The sequence below is a fragment of the Falco rusticolus genome, chromosome 5, assembly GCF_015220075.1.
Source record: "Falco rusticolus isolate bFalRus1 chromosome 5, bFalRus1.pri, whole genome shotgun sequence".
Classification (NCBI taxonomy): Eukaryota; Metazoa; Chordata; class Aves; order Falconiformes; family Falconidae; genus Falco; species Falco rusticolus.
Window position 1 is genome coordinate 63,467,352 of NC_051191.1, and position 20,452 is coordinate 63,487,803.

A 20,452-nucleotide genomic window follows, 5' to 3' on the forward strand; every position below is an offset into this window, starting at 1 on the left:
TACAACATAATTTAAACTTTTAGTGAGTATATACACAAAATGTAACCTCAGTGCAAATGCAAGAGCCTTTTCCAGAAGCAAAGTTGAAGGCTGCAAACACTCACAGAAGAACTTTAAGCCATTAATCCAAAAACTAATAAATGAAATGCTTTGCTTTATTAGACTAAATTTGGTCACAGGAGGCCACTGAGGACAAGGAAAACAGAATGCATAGGATCAACATTGCCGGCTCTATTTTTCAAATGAGTGCCATGTTTCAGGAAAACGTTTAAATACAGTCTGACCTCAACTGTGAAAAATTCCTTCTCAGAAAAGTGATGTTGCCATGTAAGGAGCAGCTAAACATATATCTGCCTACTATGTGTTCTTGCACGGAGGTGTCTGGAATCGACACTGCAACAGATGAGTTACCAGCCTAAAGAGATTTCTTATTTTCAGATACATGTTGCTGGATGAAAAGTCAAACTATCATACAGAAATATTTTTGGTTAGTCAGTTTTGTGTAAAACCTTTAAGTGCTGTGATGCAAATGCCAGCAGGAATGGAAAACTCCAGCTTTCCTCTGGCTCTTCCAGTTATCATCTACCATGGGTACTTGTGTGCAGATCTCTTCTGATGTTATAAGCCCATACAAACAGGATATTGCAGAAGGAGTTGACAAGTTAAGCATCTGAGCAGAAAATTGAGGTTTTGTAAAAGTGAGAACTCCAGGAAATCTCAGTCTGAAATGGTTTCTTTTCCCCCTCAGAGAAGTCTGGTAGTGTTATGCTGGGCGAGTTTTTCATTAATCTGTCTGCTTGATTTATCTTGTCCTCCCAGTCTCTGCTATGGATATTCTTCCATACCAGTTATTCCAAGCTGCATAGACTCCTCTGAGTGAATCGTTTTCACTCAAAAGACTCAGACCTTCAAACATGTGAGATCTGATTAGCAAGCATGCTCCACAGATGGAAAGTAGATGACACTGGCAACTCAGATATTGTCAAATTATACTGAAATCAAACAAGCCAAAGTTTTGTGGCTTGGGTTTTTTTTCTGAACCAACTCAATGTTAATGTGTAAACACTTCAGTTTGGCTGAATATTGGAATGAAATGTTTTGGCACAACCAATTCAAAATATTTGATGCCTTCCAGTTAGTTACCTTCAATATTGTGAAATGTATCCTTCCCTTACTGGAATGATTCACAACTGGGATAAATGCCACTATTTGTTGTGCTCTGCTGTAAGGCAAGGCAGCCAGCTGCCATGGTGCACCTGAGAATGTTCTTCAGAAATTTTTGATTTTGCTAATGGAAAGTATCTGTCAAAGCAGGGCTTGTGGTTTAGCATCACTTCCTCAAACAACCAACAAAGCCCACAACAAAACACAACTACCTTTCTCTCAAGTCTGCCAATAATGAGCAAGTGGTGTTATTTTTTCACTTGCAGTTGACAACTGGGAATTTTCTCCTTGCCTTCTATAATGATCCTGGACCAGCATCTTCCCTGAGCATGCAGGTTTTTAGATGAAGCCTGAAGCATCGCTACCTTTGGTAGTATACAGCCATGAACATCCCTTTCTCCCCTGAACTGGGTCACCCTAAAGCTTCTTTGTAAATTCTCTGCCACTGGTGATATTAACCCAGTAGGACATCTATATCTAGGCTGAGCTAGATGACAGCCAGACCTAGTCTGGCTATGACAGCCACTTGGAGAAAGCACCAGACCAGACCCAGACATGTCAGCTCTAAGTACATAAGCCAAAGTAGTAGCATCTGGTGTCTCCACCTCTCCATCAATTTCTGATGGTCTTTGTAGACATCTGAACAAAGAAGTCTTCCTCTTCCACAATGTACATGTAGTGAAGCCATCCTCCTTCCCTAGAACACTCCTACTAGCTCAAGTTAAATCAACTGAGTTAAATAGCAAGAATAACAGAGATCCAAACTCTTGGCTTTTCCCAACTGTCCTCAAGGTATGCAGCCTGTAGGCCTGAAAAATGGTCCTTCACTGCCCTCTCCTTAAATGCACAGGTTTGCTTCCAGTTCTGCAGGGAAGATTATTCAGAGCAGACAGCTGCTGAATAAGCAGGAGAGCCTTCCATGAAGGCCATCTATATATTGCAAGGAAAAGATTTGCCAGGCACAGGTCAACTGCATCTGTGATGTGACATCCTGCTTCACCTGAAAAGCTCACTTGTTCAATCTGACCTATTCACAGGTGGCGTGATCATCCCGAGTATCCCTTCAACGACGAATACTGAGAACAAGGTGTGTCCGGGCAGGTTCCTCAGTGCTGTTAAGCTTCACTGAAAGAGACCTGACATTTGGGGTGCTTTGACTTCATGGGAGACTGTTCAAATCAGCATTAAAAAACATCAAGACATTTACTTCCTCTTGTCTTGTCAGTCTCTTATTGCTACGGAAAAGCAGATCTATTTAACCTGTTGAATCTCTGGTTTTGGCTTAGGAGGCTTTAACTCAGCATTGAAGCTTCAAAACCAACGGCTGATAAAACTGAAGAGTTCTTGTGGAAACAAGCCAAATAATCTTCACTCAATTGCACGTTCTTCAGATTTGAAACAAGAAGTTCTGCTTCAGTAGATGTGAAGCAATATCATTTTGTTTCACAGCTCAAGTGAAATTTAGTGGTGAACTAATCTGATTTGAGATGATAGATATATTCACTGCTTCATGTAGCAAAGCCTGTTTCACTCTGACCAGGGTATTCTTCAGCTGTGTACATGAGCTACATATTCCATAGGTAGACCCCAGCTGGCTCTACATGCAACTAGCTGAAGCCCTAAAGCATTATGAACATGTTCATCCCCATACCCCCACCCCAGCTGATGACCTCGGTAAACACAGGAGAGTACATCTATATTTCAGCTGCTATATGAGGATGGTAATGCATAGCGTTACCTATGCAACCTGGAGCCATCCTGGAGCTAGTACTTTGAGAGCCTTATCTCATGAAATTAAAAATCCTTTAAACTTATTTCCTGCTCCACAAACCCAAGCTCCAATTCACCCAAGAAAATTGTTCACACAAAACAGCAAGAATTTAAGTGAAGAGCTCCTGACCAAGACAATACTGAATTAGGAAGCTGAGTTTTAAAGGAGGAGAAGTTGTTAAATACCATTTGCTACTGTGCTTTGAGAATGCAGAACACTGGCAGGTCTAAGAAAGGGCAGGAATCAGGCAGAAGCAGTCAGGCTGAAACTTGGACACCCCATTCTTGGACCTGCCAGTGTTGCTTTTTCAGACCACTTGTTTGCTCAACAAGTTTTGCAGCCTACAGGTACATTAGTCAATACCCACACCGGCAGAAGGCTGCTTTTCCTCCCTCCGGTGCCTGAGCACTCCAGTGTCCTGCCACAGAGCGGGTGCACCACAGAGTTACTGGAGAAGAAACTAAACTGTATACAGGTAGTACTTCATGTATTAACACACACATCCTGCCATTGGGAAAAAGTTCATCTGTAATCTTCAGTCTATAGCATTTCTTTTATTGGTTACCATTGCTATTTGTTATCCCTGGAGTGACTGCAGCAGGAAAATGCTAGACTGTACAGTTCACCGAGACACTTCTGTTGGGTCAGGGTGTGCTCCTCAGAGCTGAGGCAGAGAGGTACAGGTGACCATTTCACAGGAGCAGGTGGCAAGGCTCCCAAATGGGTCTAGTGCCAATGCTTCTCTGGATGAGCTCAGTGGACACCACTAGAGAGGTCAGGCTCTTTCACTGGGGGTGGCTTTCACACAGCATTTATGAAACTATGTCAACAGAGCATTCTGCTTGCTGGAGGTTACCCAAGGGCAATTTCCATTTTATTCTGTTGCCCACTTAGACCAGAGGGGGGAAATAAAATTTAAAAAAAAAATAATGGGGATCTGCTGGGGTAGACCTAAGGACAATCCCATGGTCAGCTGGAGCTCTGCTCCCAGGGGTGGTCGGAACAGCTATTGCAACCTTGCTTTGCCCCTTTGCAAACAGCTGAGGTCCTGGCCAGAAACCTGAACAAAATCCAAGTCTAAATTCAAGAACCAGAGGAGCACAGTTACCACCATACCCAACATGTTATTCCAGTTGCTTCACAAGTACAAGCCTTAAATAGAGCTATCAGGTCTCAACTGCTTAACAGTAGCACTGTACACATTTTTGCACTGTAACTTGACCAGGTGCAAGTCTCCAGCCACAGCCAACATTCAGGCCAGGTTTGGCAAAGCTCTTGTTTTCTACACTACAGATGCCAACTAACGTTCAGCTTAAGGGCTCACACCACCCCCTACACAGCTCTCTGCTCTTTCCAGATATCCCCTCCAGAGGTTAGGCAGTGCCCGAGGTTCTAATAAATCAGGTGACCTCGTACATGTGAGCAGGGAAGATGATATGACTGTCTAACAGGAAATAGCCTATAATCAAGTTTTCAATCTGTACTGAGTTAACAGGCAGGACAGATTGTGAGAGCTCCTCCAGCCCAAGTCATGCCAGAAAATCCCTTTCCCCCCACCTCTAAATTTAATAGAATCCTCCTCCTCCTTTGCATTGCCTCATTTGAATCTGCTGAAAAAAATATTCGGCCTCTTCCCAGAGGCAAACACTCCCACACTCATTTCCATTGGTTATGAAACTGCTACTGACGTCTAGCCTAGTTTTTCACTCGCTTTGCTCAGTTTCAGACCATTGCTCCCCATTGTTCTCCATTTTGCCCTACAAAGAAGAGGTTTAGAGGAGGGAAAATAAACAGGCCTACAGATGAGGGCTTAGGAAACTCATTCCACCAGCAACTGCACAAGGAAACAGAAAAAACCCAAACCCCAACCCCAAGGATGATCTGCTCACATCTAACAAGTCTCAGAGGCTTATTGAACTTGCTGCCTGGTGTGAAATGAGTCGCTTGGGTGCTCTGCAGTAAAAATGAGATCTCGCTTCTCCTGGTCAAAGTGTAACACTAACCGAAGACAGAAAGCAAGTTTTTCAAACAATAGGAGATGATCAGAGTTTGGTTTTGTTTTGTTTTGGTTTTTTTTAATCAAAAGATAAAGCCTTTAGTCACATATAGCAGAGTCCTCACCTGATGAAGCTTACTCACTTCACTCCTTTCTTAAATCCAACAAACCCCAAAAGCTGCTCACCTCCAGACTGCCAAGGTGTTTAACCATCACCATATCCTTGGGATGTGCAAAGAAATTCAACAGCAGAGGCTGCAATTTCCTTAACTAATTAAGATCACCTCGTAACCAGAATCCGAGTTGATTCTTCAATGTTAATCATTTAAGTGTAGAAACAAAGCTAGTGTTGTAGGGACTCTTAAAGGAAAAGAACTCACACGCCTAGGATGTGCAAGACTTCTCTAGGGTCTCCGCAGCAAGCCAAGAGGACAAATTCAGATCCCTCACGTACAGTAAGCCTGATTTGCAGATTTAAGATTAGATACCTCCTTCCTCACTATGAGGAGTACCGAAGTCCCCTTGTTGCCATCTGCCAAGCTCAAATACTTTGAAATAAATCTGTTTGGACAATTCCCTTATTTTCTAAGGGAGAGCGCTGCTGCCAGATGTATTTTGCCTAACTGTCAATAGGGTACAATTTACGCATCTAGAGAAAAGCACCAAGGTGGAGAAGAAAGTCCATAAGAGAGCAACATGTTAGAATGAGATTCAACATGCCTATTTCACTTGTGACCTAAACTGCAAACACATTCGACTTTGGGGGTGGGGGGGTGGTAATTAGCACGCAGTTGGGTACTAGTGCAGTTTTTACACTAATTGATTCTCACCAGTGCCATATTTCAGCTCTTCCCAACATCCTACTACCCTGGAGCAAAAAGTGTAGCTTATAAAGGGCTTTGAAAGTGCAAAAAAACAAAAAAGTTAATTTTTCAATGCCAGACAGACTCCTTGGGGAGCCTTAACTCAACATGCATGAGCAATACTCACAACAGGACAACACATGGCAAATAAAATGCAAAGCAGAACCAAGTGGAAAAAGAGGAGGGAGAGAAGGAGCTGGAAAGTAAGACTACACATGTGTGTGTAAACACAAATACAGGCACACAGAGGGGCACCACTTGATGAAGCAGCTCAGTTTTTGCTCTGTAGATTGCCAAGTTACCTGGATGGAGGCCTTGGATCAGTCCAAGGTCATTGAACACAACAAAAGCAAAATCCTGCAACAGGACAAATGTGCACTCAGTTACAAGTTAAATGAGAGCTCACAATGACCTAGAACACATCAGAGAACAACTTCATGCATAACGAGGAAAAGGCCATGCAAGTGCAGGGTGCTGAGGACACTGGATAGGATCTTGCTAACATTTCATCACATACAGATCAGGAATGACTGCTGACTAAGGTTTACACCAGTATAGATGCACAAAACAGAGTCCCCATCCCCTCAGTGCAAGAGAAGTCTCCTAAGTTTTCTGTTCCCCCAATCAGCCTGACCAATATTTCTCTCCCAGCTTGGGACAGACCCTGGGAAAAGCTTGCAAGAAGTATTTCATCTTTGTGATCTTTTAGGAAAAATGCTTCTCTCCTCATGCATACATGTCCCGGTTTCCACCTACAGGGCAACACCCACAGATCCTCAAACGTGAAACAGGGACATTTCCTAGCAAGGTGACCCCACAAGCCCGGTACTGGTGTCCCCAGGCAGCCCCAAATAGCCCAAACCAGCTGTTCAGCAGAACACAGTTCCTTCCTGCTTTTCCACAGTGGTGGGACTGCAGTCCTGCATTGTTTTTCTATAGCATGAGAAGGAGATTGCTTTTACATTTCATTGAATACATTGATCTGTAGGAGAAGGAATCTCCAACGTTTGGAAAGGTTCTTCTAAGTCACTGACCAGAAATCCACACCCTCATTCAAACAGCCAGTGCAACTTCTCTGGTCCCCTCTGAGGTACGGTCCCCTCAGTATAGAGTAGAAGAAACAAAGCAGAAAAGTAATAGGTAACATACTAGAAATACCCATGGGATTTAGCACTTCTACTATTTTTTTTCCTAAGCGTGGCATTTAGAGCACACCAGCAGTCATGAATTCCCTTGGCAATCTGTACCTCTCCAGGCCCGAGACCACCAAGTTGCTTGGCTCAAGCCCCTGTGCTCATGACTGCTGGTGTGCTCTAAAGGCAGGCATTATAGCTCCCTTCTGTTAGCAGTTAGAGCACTGACAAGCAAAGCAGCGAGTCAGGTTAAAATCTTTATGGGGGTTTAAACCTACATGTCTCACCTTATCCAGTTACCAAGCTGCACAACCTTCTGTAAGGGATCTGGCTCCATCCACCCCACTGAACTTTTCAACTTCACATGAATTGCAGATGCATCAGGGTGAAAGGACTTGGTAGCTGAGGAACATAAAGTACTTTCTTGGGAAGGAAGGCACTTGCAGTGCAGCTGTCACTCAGGTCACTGCTGACTGGAAAACACTCCCACAGAACAAGGATCAAAGCCTCCCCACTTGTGCCATGGCTCATTCCTATGCTATGTGAGTTGCTCTCTGCTGTTTCTTATTCACGTACCACCAGTTATATTATCAGAAAGGATTCTGTATGTTGGAAAGAATGATGTAAATAAATGCCCCTTCCATCGCAATATGTGTAAACATGAATTTCACTGCATTTCTAGGATTCATTACTACAGTGAGAGCAAACCCTATAGCATCACTCAACCAAACGCTTACCCCAGCAGGCTGCACAGAGATACCACAGATCCAACTGAATTAAGACATTGATTTGCACCTCCCTCTCACCCAACTGCTCCAGCACTCCACAAACATTAGTGACTGACCCTATACGATTATCTTTGCCCCCTCCAAACCTTATTCCTTTGACCCTCTTTGCAGCTAAACACATCCATCCAGATTCTCTGCTCTCTCCCAGGTTTCGTTTTGCCACATACCTGAACAACTAATTCAATCAAACTTGACAACTGAGTGAGGGTCCCCCTCACACACTGTCACTCCCTGCAAAGATCACTTGGACACTTGTCCTGATTCTCCTGGTTTCCTCCCATCCACTGAGGAAAAAGGTTTTGATGTGGCCCACCTCCAGGGAAAGGTCAAACACCTAAACTATCTCCCAGCTCCAGTAAAACCCAGCATTTAAGAAGAGTGTTGGGTGTGAAACATCTTTCCTGTGGCATTTATGATTAAAGCGTTGATATGCTGCGCTAGGCCATAAGAATTACAGACCAAAACTAACTAGGAGAGAGAAAATAAAAGGAAACAACGTTATACATCTTTCAGTAATTTTATCCCTGTGAAGGATTCTGAACTTTGCATGGAATAAAGGCCTGATGTGCCCTACAGAATACAGCCTCTGGCAGAGTCAAGACTGGAAAAGGGTAAAAACGGTGGTGGGGAAGGAGAGTAAACCAACTGACAGGTATGGAGACTGGCCTGGGTAGAGTGGTATGGAGAGAAGCAATAGTCTCCCATTGCAAACCATATAATAAGGGATATGAATTATCCTCTATATTTACAGCCTATATCACGATACAGGAATGAGGAAACACTCGAAGAAATTGAAGAGCCTAAGACTGGTCAAGATACGAGTTTTTAACTATGCAGGGCCACTCTTCAGAATTCATGGCTACAGTCATTAAAAGGGCCAGATAAGGGTGCTGGGGTTTGAACCTAATGGCTTGTCTAACAGCCAGTGTTGAATACCTCTGTGCCTAGCTAGTGGGACAGGAACGTGATGGGAAGAGGAAAACTTTCCCACCTTGCCCTGCATGCTACACATGGCGTTACATGACCCAGGCATTACAAAAAGGGATTTGCGTGGTGCTCACACACTGCTCAGGGCTCAATACTTTTAAGTTGCATTCAATAAAAACACTTTTCACAAAAAAAGTAACTTCAGTGCTTCCAGAGGAAGAAAACAGAGATATCTGGAGTTTTGCAGCCAGAAGGCTGAGTATATTTATGATTACAGGCTCACATAGGCACGCACGCACAGAGGCTGGGAATGCAGCCCACTGCAGAGTCTTGCCACACGTTTCCACAGGGAGGTGCTGGGATGAAGCACATCAGCTTCCATAGGCACCCAGAGCTCTGCATCTGCTACAGCCATACAGCACTTCACTGGCATTAAGGAATCACAGGCTGAGAGGAGCACAACAGCCCAAACCCAATACCTGCACTGCAGATAGAGCCTCCCAGGGAATATCACTAAGGTCTAACAAGTAAAACAAAATACTTAAGTCCTTTGCATTAGCTTTACACCAGGTTGATATTAGCCACAGTTTAACCAGTTCACTTGCAGTAGACTGTTTCACACCCACTTTGCTTTCTTTGCAGCTTGACACTTTCTTCTCACACAAAGTTTTCTCATAAACTGGCCAGAAGCAAAACCAAGAAGCATTCCGCCCCCCCCCCCCCCCCCGTGCTTATCCACTCTTTTTTCAATTCCTCAAAAATCACTGCAGCATCCCACCTCGCAGACCCACCCTTTGATCAGGGAGAAGGTGGGTTCCTGCCTCCCTAGTAGGAGCTCAGCAGCCTGAGCTACCAAAGCAAACTTACTTCACCTGACACTTCTTCCTTTTTCTTTCCCCCCCTGTGCAAATATCTTACCTGAAGGAAGGAAAAGGTACAGTAAAACTAGCAGCCCTCACCTCAGCAGCTTGAGCTGGAACCAGGAAAAGCAGGCCACCCTGACACTTGTATCTGAGAGATCATGAAGCTATGGTGATCTTATGTGCTGCTAATTTAAGAAGTCGCAGGTGCCGCTAATCTCAGTTACCCCACCCTGGGAGGGGGAAGAAGTAGGAAAAAAGCCCCTGAGCAAGTGTCTCTGCTATATTCTTTGCGTTGCCTAGGGCTTAGGCTGTGAGGTAAACCACTGAACTTGGGAAAATAACAGTCTGTGTATGGCTTTTAACTTATTTTTGTTTTCCCCTACATATGAAATTTATCTCTACTGTTTCTGGGTCATCAGTCTGCAGATCTGCCTTAGTCATCCGGCTAGGGTGTTCACAGAAGAATAAATACATGAATCATGTTCTTTGCAGGCATTGCTGTGATGTAATTCCCTCCCCCCTGACTTCCTTGTATTTCCCGAGTTGAGGAAACCAAAGCCTCCAGCACTGCAGTGAGCATGCTTTGGTCATTGGCTGCCTCACCAGGCAGCTTTGCAGGAAAGCAACCTGTGCACAGCTCTGCTGCTGCTTGCATATGGGGGCAGCTCATGCTCACGGGCTGCGTCAGCCCAACTGCTTGGTCAGGGGCTTGGACATGCCCTGCAGCACCAGGAGACAGTGGGTGAATCCACACCTGTAAGGGTAGCACAGCATAGGCACAGCCCATGCACACTCCGTGCTTCTGGGGCTGGGATGTTGTTTTGTTTGCAGTTTTCTTAGATTGAAAATAAAAGCAGGCAGGTCAGAAAAGGCAAAAAGAGAAGCTTGAGATGAATTACATTTACCACTCTAAATTACTTCTACATGTGGGTCTGGGGCTTGAATCCATGCTCTGCATTGGACCATGCAGATACGATTTTAGGAGTCATCCTACCCAGTGTGAAGGAGCAGTGGGAGGTGGAAGAAGATCTGTTACAATCTGTCTTGATTTGCAGGGTGAGGGCTTTTGATGGTGCAGTGTCAACCACTGCAGGACCAACTTTTGGTTCCACAACATTTGTGACTCTAAGGTTGCATCTGGGGCTCTTCTGGGCAGCAGGAGATCAGGGAGCCTGCAAGGGGCAGAGGTGTCAGAAGGAAGTTCAGAGAGGAGATGTAAGCCTCACTCTACTTCCAGAGTGAATTAAACACTAATGTTTTCATTGTAGGAAGGCTCACATTTCCAATTTGCCTCTCCCCTGGAGACAAATGTGAAGGTTTTCCTTCTGAAAATCCAGAGGACAAGTGTTGGGTGTTCCAGAAACTCAATAAGAACAAAAGGAATTTTCCACCACCCTTTAAACAACTCACTTCTCCAGTCAATAAGCAGGGCATTAAGCAAGGCCATAGAAGATCCTGGGTTTCATCCCCTTTTGACCCTAAAATATTTTATTCCCTTGACATTTTTGAGGGAAATGTGCTAGCACAACATGTCAGGAGATCTACTGAAGCTGTGTTTCTACAGTTCTTTCAGGTTATGTAGTGAGTTTAGACAAATAATGACAATCTCTGCTGGAGAACTCTTGCAGCCTTCTGAGCAGTCAAGGTCATCACTTCATTGGGAGGGTTAAAGTTTGTTTGCCTTCAACTGCCTCCTGTTTATAGTAGGAAACTCAAAGAACGCTTCCAGGATTCTATAAGCAATAGCTCTTGCCTATTTGTAACTACTATGATGTGTTAAGATGGGACTTTCCGCCCATCTGAGAAACAATATACTTCGATCAAATTTCCTGAAGAGTACATTCCTTCTGGGATCAGTCTCCCCTCCAAGCTGCTGCTTCTTGAAAGCTCTTGACAAAGAGCTTTGCAAAAGAGATCTGTGTGCAAAGTGACCTCATTTTTCTTCTTTGCTTTCACTGGTGTTTTTATCTTTTTCTATACCTTAAGTGATCACCATTAAAAATTGTATTTTGTTAGTTACTGAGTGTGGTGGTCAGTGTGAATCTTCTGTAAATAATTTAGTTCAGATCATTTATCTGAACAAGCTCTGAGACAAGCCAGTTCTGAGGACTTGCCCACAATTACAGAATCACAGAATCAAAGAACGGTCAGGGTTGGAAGGGACCTCTGGAGATCACCTGGTCCAATCCCCTGCTAAAGCAGGCTCACCCACAGCAGGTTGCACAGTCACATCCAGGCAGGTTTTGAATGTCTCCAGAGAAGGAGACCCCACAGTCTCTCTGGGCAGCCTGTTCTGGTGGTGTGTTACCCTCAAGGTAAAGAAGTTTTTCTTCATATTTAGATGGAAATTCCTGTGTTGAAATTTGTGCCCATTGTCCTGTCACTGGGCACCACTGAAAAGAGCCTGGCCCCATCCTCCTGGCACTCGCCCTTAAGATATTAGTAGACACTGGTAGGATCTCCTCAGCCTTCTCCTCTCCAGGCTCCACAGGCCCAGCTCTCTCAGCCTTTCCCCACGAGGGAGATGCTCCAGTCCCCTAATTACCTTGGCAGCCCTCTGCTGGACCGTCCCCAGCAGCTCCCTGTCTCCCTTGAACTGGGGAGCCCAGCACTGGGCACGGCACTCCAGGTGCGGCCCCACCAGGGCAGAGCAGAGGGGCAGGATCACCTCCCTCACCGGCTGGCCACGCTCCTCCTGATGCAGCCCAGGGTCCCACTGGCCACCTTGGCCACACGGGCACACGGCTGGCTCGTGGGCAACTTGCTGTCCACCAGGACTCCCAGGTCCTTCTCCGCAGAGCCGCCTCCCAGCAGGTCAGCCCCAGCTTGTGCTGGTGCGTGGGGTTGTTCCTCCCTGGGGGCAGGACCCTGAACTTGCCTTTGGTGAACTCCATCAGGTTCCTCTCTGCTCAACTCTCCAGCCTGTCCAGGTCTCGCTGAATGGCAGCACAGCCTCTGGTGTATCACCTGTATCACCTGCTCCTCCCAGCTCTGTATCTTCAGCAAACTTGCTGAGGGCACACTCTGTCCCTTCATCCAGGTCATGCACAAGTAAGTTGAGCAGGACTGGACCCAGTGCTGACCCCTGGGGAACACCACTGGCTACAGCTGGACTCTGCTGTTGGTGACAGCCCTCTGAGCTCTGCCAGTTCTCAGTCCACCTCACTGTCCACTCATCTAATCCATGCTTCCTGAGCTTACCTATGAGGATGTTATGGGAGACAGTGTCAAAAGCCTTGCTGAGGTCAAGTTAGACAACATCTACCACTCTTTCTTCATCTACCCAGCCAATCATTCCATCACAGAAGTCTATCAGGTTGGTGAGGCATGATTTCCCCTTGGTGAATCCATGTTGACTGTTCCTGATGACCTTCTTTTCCTCCACGTGCTTCGAGAAGACCTCCAGGATGAGCTGTTCCATCACCTTTCCAGGAATGGATGTGAGGCTAAGCAGCCTGCACTTGCCTGGGTCTTCTATCTTGCCCTGTTTGAAGACTGGTGACATTGACTTTTCTTCAGTCCTCCAGCACCTCTCCTGTCCTCCATGACCTCTCAGAGATGATGGAGAGTGGCTCAAAAATAACATCTGCCAGCTCCCTCAGCACTCGGGCGTCCATCCCATTGGGGCCCATGGATCTGTGGGTGTCAGATCTGCTTAAGTGATTTCTAACATGATCCTCCTCAAGCAAGGGAAAGTCTTCCTTTCTCCAGACTTCCTCTCTTGCCTCCAGGGTTGGGGAAACCAGAGGGCCAGCCTTAGCAGTGAAGACTGAAGCAAAGAAGGCATTCAATAACCCTGCCTTCTCTGTGTCCTTTGTCACCAGGGCACCCACCTCATTCAGCAGTGGGCCCACATTTTCCCTAGGCATCCTTTTCCTGCTGATGCACTTGAAGAAGCCCTTCCTGTTGTCCTCTGTTTAGTTGTTTTCTGCATGTCTAGTAATTCTTGGAATAAAATTACTTGGCCCCTTCCAAAAATTTCCTCTTCCAAAATGAGGTGTAGAGGTTGTTATTATGTTGTTACAGCTCCACAGAATAATTTTTTCCTCAAACAGAAAACTGTTCCTCTGGAAATATATCAACTTTTGTAATATATGTATAATAAAGACATAAAACTTTATTTCTTTATGTATGTGCTTATACCTAGTTTTACCGTTCTGTTTATAATTTTATTTATCCACATTTCTGTGAGTTTTTGTTGTCTTTTAATACAAGGAAGCATTATATTAGCACAGTGTAAAGCACAGTGCACTTACCCAGCACCTTGATACTTAGTGCTGTCTTTATTTCCCATCAAGCAGAGTGACAGAATTTTAATTAATACTCAGTATAATTCTAGCAAGTTAAAAATAAAAGCATAACTGAAAGTCCATGAATCTTTTTGTATAATAAACATGCCTAATAGCCTAAAGTAAGCAGTCATCTGTCTGTTCAAGTGATCAAATGGAACAAAAGACATCTAGCCATAACACATCCAGTCTTATTTACTAGCTCCTCTTCCTGTTCCCAGCTATACGCACAAACGGACCTCTAAATTTACCAGAATGGTTCATTTTACTAGTGCCAGAAGAGCAAAACACTGTAATGCTCCTGCAAGGCTCTCAGGGCTGCAGCTGATGTCAGTGCCCTGCCTGTACTGACCTCCACCACCCATGGGTGCCTGCATCCTATTGAAGCTGCTTCTGTGTCATTGGCTCTCACAAGCCCCCATGCATCAACTTTATGCCCATAAGCAAGCAGAGACTCCTGGATCAGACATCACAGACAGTTTTCACCTTTATGAGAACTGTTAATCAATGCAAGCTTTTGGAGAATCTCTGTGTGGATAGTATGATATCTTTGGGCATAGGTGGGACAGATGTGCCTCCAGAAATGAGTAAGGTGGCCCCCAGGCTAGTTTGGGGTGATTAGAAAGATGAGGTGTGAAGTCACGAGCCGGCTAAACTCTTTGAAAGCTATAGTTGGAGGAGATGCCCCGGGCCCCTGTAACTCCTGAGGGTTTCTTGTGCCAGTGGATGAGATCTTAGATAGTGATGTTCCAGCTGCTATTTTTTCCCTCCAGTAAGATGCTAAGAGTGCTTTGCACAACAGTCAGGGAATGCTGTTTCAGAGGAAATGGTTGAAAACTGTTTCAGAAGTTATTTCTGTAGATAAATCATGACAGGAGAGGAAGAAACAGCTAACAAGTATTTTGTGACCTATAGAAAAAACATGGTAAATAATCTGGACAAGATTCCTGGACAGGTCCTGGACAGAACCACAGAAGGTCATCCAACCCCTGGATGAAGCAACCATACTATTTTGATGGATATTCTTAAAGACTTTCCTGAATGGCATCCTCACTCCCCAGCATTCTGTAACAGGGCTGAATTGTCCTTATTGGTAGAAAGCATTTTACCTAAGTCTAAACCAAATTTTCCCTTGTTGCCTTTCATGATCTCTGCCTCTTGCTCTGTCCAACAGGGACTCAGCCCTTCTGGTGGGCCTGCCCTCACTCTCTCCTGTTCCCATCAAATACCACATGACAGTTGCAGAGCTGGGTCTTTTACCACAGACCTCCAGGTTGTCTCAAGGGCCTTGGGAAGATTTTTGAGCTGTTTGGAGTACATGTTCTACCAAGACTTTTGAACTAAACATCTACAGCTTCCTAGCAAAGGGGAATGGGTCTCAATGACTTGTCCACCTCCTTCTAGCACCATGTTTTGGTGCTGAGTGGCTCAAGTTAGACATCATTTCCGTTTCGTGTAATCTGACCACTATGTTCCCAAAGCACACAAACTACCACATCAGATCAGATCAGAGCATCTAGCAAAAATAATAAGATAACAACTGGGAAAATCTGTCCATTGGAGAAATTTTATCCTAACACTCATCAGGTACTGGGCTGAGTCATACACTGAAATGGGGAGAGAGTTACACTGAAAGGTGGTTGATGAATATGAGAGGGAAAAGCACTGTTTTGGATTAAATGAAAAAAAAAAATTATTTCCAGCAAAAGGAAAAACATTTAACAGAATGAGTTGTCAGCCTTCTGCAAATTAAAATGAAAGGACATTCCTTAAGGGAAAATTGTTTCAAAATAAAACAAAAAAATGTTGCATTTAGAAAACCTAAATCATTGTAACTTTCCCCAGCTCACTCTGTCTGCTTTAGCTTTAGGCAGTCTGGATTCATAGAGCACATGCTCCATTACCTACCTAGGCTGTCCGTCCTTTCTCTCCCCTTTTTCCTAGTTCGTCCATTCTATCTACATATGGTAGCCAAGGATCCTGCTTCTTCCTCATGCAAGTGGCACTCGGCATGCTTTATGGAGGATGGCCTGGAAAGAAAGACTCCAAAGACATTGGACAAAATGTACATAGCACCTTTTCCCCAGCTCAGGAATTTCACAATGCATCCTACATTTGCTGCCAGCAGCTGCATGCACCCTAGGTAAGCCTCATATAGACTGATGGTAAAATGTTGTATTAGGTCATTTGCCTTGCTCTTCACAAGCTGAACATCACGTTACTTAAATTCAATGTGAGGGAAGTGTCCCTCTTTTCTGATCAAGTCTTTCAGTCCTGCAACAATGTCAGCATTCATTTACATGCCACAGTGACTTTTACAGAGGCAAGGAGGCTTCAGCAGTCCAGTTGACTCTCACTGGTTTTGATGGTTCCTCATTACTGCAAGATGGATGTACCTCCCAGTCTTAAATGCATTTACCCCCCCAGCATTCATCTGGGTCAAAGCAGTGACCCCATTTTGTGGGCTGGGAATTGAACCCCAGGGAGACTAAAGACTGGAGCAACCTGGGCAAACACATAGGTCCCCAACATTTCTGCTAGGCTTCCCCAGCTCCCACTGTTATGACCACTAAACACTCACATGAGCTCCGTACCATGCTGAGGGGGTTCCTGCTCACATGGTTCAGCAGCCCGATTGGTATGGGACCAGAGCAGCAGTGCTCATTGCTTGTTACAGAGGAGGAGACGATGCAGAGGGCGAGAGAAAAGAAAGACTTCTTTTTTGGGGGGTGACAATCTATACCTGACTTCTTTTTTGCTGAAGTGTTGTCGCAGTTTGACCACAGCCAGCAACGAAGTACCATGCCACCTCTTGCTTACTCCTCCTCCCTGCGGTAGCATGGGAAGGAGAATTAGTAAAAGGTAAAAAAAACCCTGTGGAGTGAGGTAAGAACAGTTTAATAATCGAAATAAAGTAAAATACAATACCACTACTACTAATAATAGTGATGAAAAGGGAGATAACAAAAAAGAGAGCGGAATAAAACTCAAGAGAAACAAGTGATGCACAATACAACTGCTCACCAGTCACTGACCTGTGCCCAGCCAGTCCCCGAGCAGCGATCAGCCCCTCCCAGCCAACTCCCCCCAGTTTATATACTGAGCATGACATCCTGTGGTATGGAATATCCCTTTGGCTAGTTTGGGTCAGATGTACTGGCTGTGCTCCCTCCCAGCTTCTTGTGCACCTGCTCACTGGTGGAGAATGGAAAATTGAGAAGTCCTTGATTTAGGGTAAGCATAATGCCACTACTTGGCTACAACTGGAACATCAGTGTGCTATCAACATGATTCTCATACCAAATCCAAAACACAGCACTGTACTAGCTGCTAGGAAGAAAATCAACTCTACCCCAGCTGAAACCAGGGCAAGAATTAACCAAGAAATTCCTGCTCTGATACACCTTTCCATTCATTTTTTGTAGCTGTCATTATTTACTTGAAGCACATTGTTGTAGGTGGACAGTGAGTTCTCATTGCTGACTTGTAGCTGGCATAGCAACAAAACATACACACTTGCATGTCCATGGGGTGGATGGAGGGCATAACACCGACTGCTGCTGGGTTGCCTCAGCCCTCCTACTCTAACAACTTGATTTTCACTGCAGCTAGCTTTGCTCTGTGTAAATACTGACATTTCCCACATTGGAGAGCTGCTTCTGTGAAGTTATTGTTGTTATTTAACAACATTAATACCCAAGAAACATTATAACATTTATTCCATGACAAAAACTATGCTTTGTAGCAGAACATCAAGTCTGGCAGAGCAGCAGTTTTCATGGCAAGGCCACATCTTTTGCTAATCCCAGGAAAACCTGCCCAACTTGATCAGTTTATAAGCCTTTACGAAACTACACTTCACAAATATGCTGTTGAAATGCCTTTAGACTTCTTGGCAACTGAGTTCCCATATGGTTTCTCTGTGTCGCTCAGGCATTTGAACAGCCAGTCCTTGGGACTGCAGCCCGTGCAGTCCTCACTACCTTCACTTCTGGCCTTCCCTTGCTGACTTTTTCAAGAAATCACTTTTGTACTCTTGACTGTTTCTTTAAGAATCTTCTGGATTTTGTGCATATGTGAGTGAGTACAGGCAAGCTATCTCGCAGCAACGGTCTGAACTGATTTAAAATTATTAGAGGACCTTGGCAGTAGATGCTAGAGGAGTGTGTAGTGTTTATACCGTGTCTATTTACTTGCAATGCACCTTTGCCAGAGCCATAATTCAAAATATGCATACCAATCAACTTTGTAATAATTTCCAGGAATAATTATTGTCATCATTTTATGTTTCAGTGTGTGTATTCCAATAAAATATGTTGCAATTGGGTTGAAAAGATTGAATCGCGTTTTGAAAAGTCTTATTTAAAGTTAACAGGTTTTGGTACTTTCAGAATAAAAGTAATTTTAAAAGTTGTGACATAGCAGTCTCACAAATACATTCTTGCAAAATATGAAAACATGTATTCCTCCATGTTCTTGTAGAATTTAATCTCATGAAGTGTGATTTCATTTAGTAGCTTTCAATGATACATATATATACACTTATACATGCATATGTATGTGTAAGAAAACATAAAGTCCACAGATCTGTATGTTCCAAACTATTTTTCATGATCTTGCTTAGGACTGTATGAAATTTGTAATTGTTGCTTCTTGACTTTCATTTAAAAGCACATTCTGTTGCAGTTGCAAGTAACTACTGGAGCTGCATGCTAAGATGCGTGCATTAGCCACCATGTAGACAGGTATGAGCAATACAATGCAATCCCATACCATTCCTCCTGTTGCAAGAAGTGCAGTCCCATGTTTTTCTCATTATTTTAACTAATGAATATCAAAATATTAAATAACCACCCCTTAATAAATCAACACCAAAAATCTCTGTACTAACTACTTTCCTGATGGTCAAGGAATGCTGCCAAAATCAATAAACTCATCGTAGTAAAATTTGTCAGCACTTGCTATGAACCATAGAAACATATTACCAGTTGTTTTCTAGAGCTGCAGTTGCTTTTTTATTTTTTAATTGTCGGCTGAAAATTGACCTCCCAGTTGGTCTTCCTGTCAGGAGGGAGCCCTCTTCACACAGCAGTCACCCCCAAGTCAGTGTAACTCCTGTAGCTTCTGGTTTTGTCCACCTACCCAACTTCTCCAAGGTGAGTGCACACCTGGAGTGAGTATTAGTGCAAATCAAGCCTTGACTCTGTCCGCTGTCAGGTTCACAGGAGGTACTGCTGGAAAACACTGTGGCTGCCATGTTACACCTTCTGTCTCATTCACCTGCCACCTTTGCAGCCTGTGGAGACCCACCTCCCTAGACTTTGAGGCCCAGGGTTCTTCTGCAGTGCCTGAACCCCAGTGAGTGCTGACATCTGGCCAATGCTCCCCATCCTTCCTGCCCTCCAGCATGGTCCCTGTTGCCTCAGCTCACGCACATTGGCAAAGGAAGTGCCAAAGCCTGACTTCACATTCATACCATGCACAAAAGCAGGAATGCAGAGTCTGGATGACTGGGCCAAATACCATCCAACATGCTGCATCGCAGCAGTGACACAGGTCTGCTGTAGATTTGTACAGGGATGCTCCTGCACGTGCCTCTTGGACCAAGAACAGCAGAGACATAACCCTCCCAAGGGACTGTGGAGGTGCTACCACAATTTTCTGGTAATACTAATAATTTGTCAGAGCTATATAACAGACACACCTATTTTTCCACTGCTGTGGATGACTGTCAGGCTGTGGAAGACTTCAGATGACAGTGGATCTGTTGCTGCACATAGGCAAAGTCTTCTTGGTGTTATCCATAGTTCAGTTCACACAGTGCCTACAGATATGATGGTTCACTGTGCTTCTTGCCTAGTCACACTGCTTTATGATATTCCTCATATCAGCCTTTAACATGACTGACTGTTTCATTTAGTATCATTGGTGAGGGAAAGACCCTCTTGGAATAGAAGTAGCCAATAACATCTCTGAGTGCAATAAATAAGAACTGAATTAATTTGATTTTTTGGTAATCAGCACTCAGTAATAGACCATGTTATTCTGACTCCAGCTGAGCAATCAATGAAGAAGTTCTATTCCGATGGCTTTTGAGTTTTTCTAGATCAGCTGGACCGACTTTCAACCTGCTCTTCAAGAGCTTAAGTTGCAACTGGCGATATTTTTTCTAGAAAAAAAAGGGAATGAGAGTAACTTTTCCAATTACTCCAAGAACAGCTACCACTAAAGATTTTGCTTTGGAGTTGGAAATAGCTTGTGGTTTTGTACAGCAGACATTTTTTGGAGCACATGGTCACCACCACGTCCTCTTCTAAGAAGCCGGCCGATTTTTGTCCTTGGCAGTTGCAGGGCAGTGACAGCCCCCGGCAGAAGAGTGGCTGTGACCACCCTCCAGTTCCCCTGCTGCTTCAGTGCGCCTCTCAAAATGAATCCTCACATACTTGTTTTTCAGAGAACAGCAACAGGCTTGTTTCACAACAGCTTTTGCTGTATTTTACTTATGTTTCTTTCTCTCACTCCCGTCAAGGAACACATGAATCGAGCCTTTGTCCAGACTGGCTGTCTTACCCGGCTTAAACCTCTCTGCCCCAGAGACACATAGCGTCACAGCCTTCCTGACACAATACCCATCAGGGACAGGGCACACTTTGTCACC

General features: G+C 44.4%; 1 protein-coding gene across 1 annotated transcript in view; it reads left to right on the forward strand.

Annotated features, from left to right (window-relative positions):
• AKR1D1 (aldo-keto reductase family 1 member D1) overlaps window positions 1-2,370 on the forward strand; it is a 34,801-nt gene extending 32,431 nt beyond the window's left edge. Inside the window, exon 9 of the mRNA XM_037387875.1 lies at window positions 2,202-2,370. Within this exon, the coding sequence (XP_037243772.1) occupies window positions 2,202-2,244 (43 nt within the window). The 3' untranslated portion in view covers window positions 2,245-2,370. The remainder of the gene's footprint in view (window positions 1-2,201) is intronic.
• The last annotated feature ends 18,082 nt before the right edge of the window (window positions 2,371-20,452 follow it).